At 38.3% G+C, this 5000-nt stretch overlaps 1 protein-coding gene across 2 annotated transcripts in view; it reads left to right on the top strand.

Moving 5' to 3' along the window:
- Nucleotides 1-5000, top strand: part of LOC135209730 (uncharacterized) — a 43452-nt gene that overhangs the window by 13574 nt on the left and 24878 nt on the right. For both annotated transcript variants that reach the window (XM_064242498.1, XM_064242497.1), the window contains exons 2-3: nucleotides 968-1061; nucleotides 1708-4129. In XM_064242498.1, the coding sequence (XP_064098568.1) occupies nucleotides 1925-3571 (1647 nt within the window). In that variant the 5' untranslated portion in view covers nucleotides 968-1061; nucleotides 1708-1924 and the 3' untranslated portion in view covers nucleotides 3572-4129. The remainder of the gene's footprint in view (nucleotides 1-967; nucleotides 1062-1707; nucleotides 4130-5000) is intronic.

Consider the following 5000-nt stretch of genomic DNA (forward strand, 5'->3'; position numbering starts at 1 on the left):
TCCCTTCCTCTTTCTTACAACCTGGAAGGAAATCTCGGGTAGGCTGAACCCCAGTCAGTTCACTGGAAATCACTCAGATTTCACCCACCAATCAGTGAGTCTTCCTATCGTATTTTTCCCATCTATACAAACCTGACGTCCATTACACTAACTGCCCACCTCATACCACCCCTCAATCTGCTACCTGGGCCAAAAGCAAATTGGAATGTTTATGGCTAGTTGAAAGGACTACCAACGACCAGACCGGTATTTAACTACCAAACCGCCTTGTTAAAGATTTCGGCATCCATGTCCAGGCTACGCCTTAGGTAATTCCTATCGTAAAGGACCTCAGGTTTGTATAGCTAGGAAAAAAACAATTTACTTTAAAAATTTGTGATGTCTCTGGCATAAGCAGACATCCACACTGGAAAACAGTATTTTGATAATAGAAAAGACAAATAATCCAAAACAGGTTGCATTGATTTTCATATTCGCAATTGATCAGTGATCCCCTTTTCCTGCTGAGAGTGACCAGAGTCACTGAACTGCGCCTCGTTGTTAAACTTCTCAGTTCCAGAGGTCCTCTATTCCTCGAAAGGTTGGACTGTGAAACAGCTTCCCTGAGGATTGTGGTCAGTTGAAACTTCAGAAGTTCAAGCGAAGATGCAGTGCGTTACTACCTTAATACAAGTCTCCTTGTATTTTAGTCATTTACTTACATTTTTATTTATCTGTTAATGTGTTAATTTACCTGTTTTTATAATAAATGATGTCTTCTTTCTGTATTTCCCGTCACCTTCTGTTACTTCTTCCAAATAAACACCATATTCTATGGAAAATTGAATTTCAAGCCAGTGGCCCCTTTTGTGGGTTTCTTCCACATGAATAGGGTTCAGTGTCTGAATAATAATAATTATTATAATAATCATTGTCAATAGACTATTATTATCACTAAGGATGCCTCTGTTGTGTTTTTTATGAACAGTACTGGAACCTTCAACTAGACTGGATTTCACGGAATGCGAGACGGATGGCTGCACTGAAAAGTCACGTGTGAGCGATCAGCATTGCCTTAACAGGTTTGCAATATGTGGTTGCTATTGACCTCATTATTAGTAGCAAAGGTAATTTTTCATATCAACTTACCTTTGCTTCTAATAATGAGGTAAGTTGATATGAAATATTGCCCACCTCATTATTAGTAGCAAAGGTAAAAATATTTCATAACTTACCATTGCTACTAGTAATGAGGTAAGCAATATTTCATAGCTTCCGTAGGGGGTTAGTGCTGTCAGTGCACCTCATTCGGTGCAATGTAGGCATTACTTGAGGTTCTTTGCAGCATCCCTTCAGCCCCTAGCTGCAACTACTTTCATTCCTTTTACTATACTTCCTATCATATTCTCTTTCTTCTGTCTTGCTCTCCACTCTCTCTGAACAGTTGTTTCTCATAGTGCAACTGCTTTGAGGTTTTCCTCCTGTTACACCTCGCAAACCTTTTACTGTCAATTTCGGTTTCAGCGCTGAATGGCCTTAGTTGCCCCAGTGCTTAGCTTAATGCCAAAAATCTATATAAATCAAATCAAATAAGATATTTCATATCAGTTTACCTCATTATTAGTAGCAAAGGTAAGTTGATATAAAATATTGCTTATGTTAACATCATGACAGATATTTTTGTCATTACGTTTCCTGCCTCTAACTTATCTTATTATTTTTCTTCAGGCTTATGTAGTACTACGTATTTGGCCCAGTCTGACAACTCAATATCTTGCATCTCGTTGCAAGATCCCTACTCTGTATTATCAAAAGCATCTTGGAAAGTGCTTTGAAAGACAGTGACTTTTCATAGGACAAAAATCTGCTTATGCCAGTGACGTTGCATCCTATGCAGATATGGTTGTACAAGTGTAGCCTATATATATATTAGTGTGGATATAGCATGGCTTCATCAGCAGTAATTGTGTCTCCAGAAGCGCTGAGAAATTTCAGACATCGCTACATCGTGACACATTGGGGAAGGAAGGTTTTGTTTATGGTATTACATAATAGTTTTCTACACGGACAAACCAAGACAATCCGTGAGATTCTCGATGATAAGAAACTATTAACTGGGAAATCTTTCGGTATCGAGGACAGAAAAAATCTCAATAAATTGCCAGAGGACTTTGACATCACGCTGCTGTATAAAATCTGCGTGCAGCTTTGGCAGCGTGGAGTTAATGACCCCGGCGATGAACTGAGAAAATTAGTGAAAATAATCAAAGATGAGAGGAACTTTGTTAACCATGACATGTCTGTTAAGTCAAATAAAGATTTAGAAAATAAATTCGAAGAATTTCGATTAACACTCGAGGCAACTCTTGATAAAACCAAGACTCGCTTTAATGTTCAGCATAATAAAATTGATCAACTCAAAGACGAGATCCGGTATGCTTTTCCAAAGCTGCTGAGAAAGATCCGTGAGAAATATGATCCCTCAGACTCAAAGGAAGTGCAAGAGTTTAAGAAGGAAATAGCAGAGTATCCTGCCCTAGTAAAAGAGGACTCTCAAAAAGAATTATGTTCTTTTCATAAAAGCCGCTGTAAGATTTCCCCCTTTGACTGGCTACCTCAGTATTCTGTTGAAGACTCGTGCAATATCATTATTCCCTTACGAGTGGAGGATGATAAGCAGTTAATTGTAAATCAGCAAGAAATCTTCGACATAAATAAAATGGGAGCTGACCCTGAAGTTTTGATTATATCTGGGGATGCAGGTTCTGGAAAGACCACAATTCTTTGTTTCTTTGTAGAGAATTGGTATAAGAACACAAGTGTTATACCACAATTCTCTTCCTTCGAAACTCTGCTCTTTATGCAGTTCAAGGATCAGACATATGACAACTTTGAAGCCTACCTTAAAGGATTGCTGCCACGGACTGTAGCTTGTTATGATTACCCTCCTGTGCAATCACATATCCTTGGTTCAAAATGCCTAATCTTTTGTGATGGGTACGACGAGGCTAATGTGAGTTCCAAGAAACTTTTTGAAGAAATGTTAACACTGAAGTTGAATGCTAAAAAGATTGTCGTGACAACACGTTCATGGAAGACTGAGGAACTGACAAATGTTGTGGACTCCAAAAAGTGTAGCAAAGTCAACCTCAAAGTTTTAGGTCTTCAGGAAAAGGATTTCGACTTGCTCACAGAAAAACTCATCGACTGCCGGGTGGAAAGTACTACCAAACGGATAAAACTCAAAAAAGGGCTGTCTCAGAAAATTAGAGAAATGGACAACATGATTAAAGAAAGCCTGAAATCACCTCTGCTTTTTAAGATGTTTATTCTTTTTTACGTTGATCGCCCGTGTTTAAGGAATCAACTAAGCCCCTGGGAAACACTTTACCCACTGTTGAAAAAGAACGTGGACGAGAGAATCTTAATCAAAACACGAATCTCTAGAGACGACCTGGAGGAATTTAATAAATTGTACGCTGCGTCACCAGGGAAAGACAAGAAAAACTTGCAAGAGGAGATTTCTTCTCAAGCGGTAAAGCAACACTATGATGCCATCATATCATCATATTCCATCCTAGAGCAGGCGTGATCCTCTCCAAATTGCCAACTTATTCTGCTAAAGCCACAGAAGTGAGCAGGAATTTGCAATTGCTAGCAATCTCTGCGATGACATATCAAATCGAAGGCATTAAGGAGAAAACATTCTTCTAGATGTGCTGCAGTCTAAAGCATTAACCGATACTTCAGTGTCAGATAACAGAACTCTGTTTAAGGAATTGGGAGTAGTCATTTCCTTCGTACCAGAAATACCCTAATAATGATGCATTATACAATCAAGTCAAATGCTTTCAAAAACTCTTCATGTATCATAAAGCCTCTCTCAGCAAAAGCATGATGAGCTTTTGGAACCTTGCATTGAAACTAGAGTGGATGATCGAGGTTTGCAGTCACATGGGCAGCTGCTGTAAGAAACGCCTCTGACGGAGTGTTTAAATTGGGAAAAGGCAGGTCATCTTTTAGTATCACCATCCGTCGTATCGTCTCAGCTGAAGCCCAAATGGGTTGAACTTGAAGGGGTGCCAAAAGATCGAGTCAAGAATCTCGGCAGCATTTTCAGGAGAGGTCTCGCATCCAGTGGAGAAGTTAGGTATGCAGGTGTTTGTTTTTGCTGCCCTCAGTTGTAAAAGTACTAAGAGATTTTGCCATAAGTCAAAAAGTTTTTTTTTTTTTTTGGAGGGCTTTTTCTTTGGTAATTACCTCAGGATTGTAGAGCAATGTACAGCATCTGAAAATACACTGAAAACAAAGCACTTACACTTATTAAATAACTTTCTGTATTTGATGGGAAAATTATTAATTTTAATATATATATATATAGTATATAATATATATATATAGATATATATATATATATATATATATATATATATATATATATATATATATATATATTATATATTACACACACACACACACACACACACATATATATATATATATATATATATATATATATATATATATATATATATATATATATATATAATTTACACAGATTTCTGACTTATATCAGGATCATAGGAATGAAATGCTGTCCACTGGGACACTGCAGAGCCTGGAAATTGTGGAAAACATTCTGGCATGTCAGGCTGCTATAGTAGATTCACATCAACCGTGCATATGATGTCTAGTCCCGTCCCTTACGACGCTCCTGATTGGCTGTTGATTAGCCAATCATAGGGCTGGAAACATGCAGTCTCTTGAGAGAGTTTACATAGGCAGGATGTATGTTCCACCTCTCCTGAGGGATACTACTTTCAAAACTATCCCTCAAGAGGAGTGGAACATACATCCTGCTTATGTGAACTCTCTCTCGGGAGAGAGTTTCCAGCCCTGTCATTGGCTTATCAACAGCAAATCCGAAATGTCGTAAGGGACGGGTCTAGGCATCAGATGCACGGTTGATGTGGATATTCTATAGTTAGCCTGCACAGGTAAAGCCTTAGATTCAGTTGTTA

The sequence above is a fragment of the Macrobrachium nipponense genome, chromosome 38 (assembly GCF_015104395.2).
Source record: "Macrobrachium nipponense isolate FS-2020 chromosome 38, ASM1510439v2, whole genome shotgun sequence".
Lineage (NCBI taxonomy): Eukaryota > Metazoa > Arthropoda > Malacostraca > Decapoda > Palaemonidae > Macrobrachium > Macrobrachium nipponense.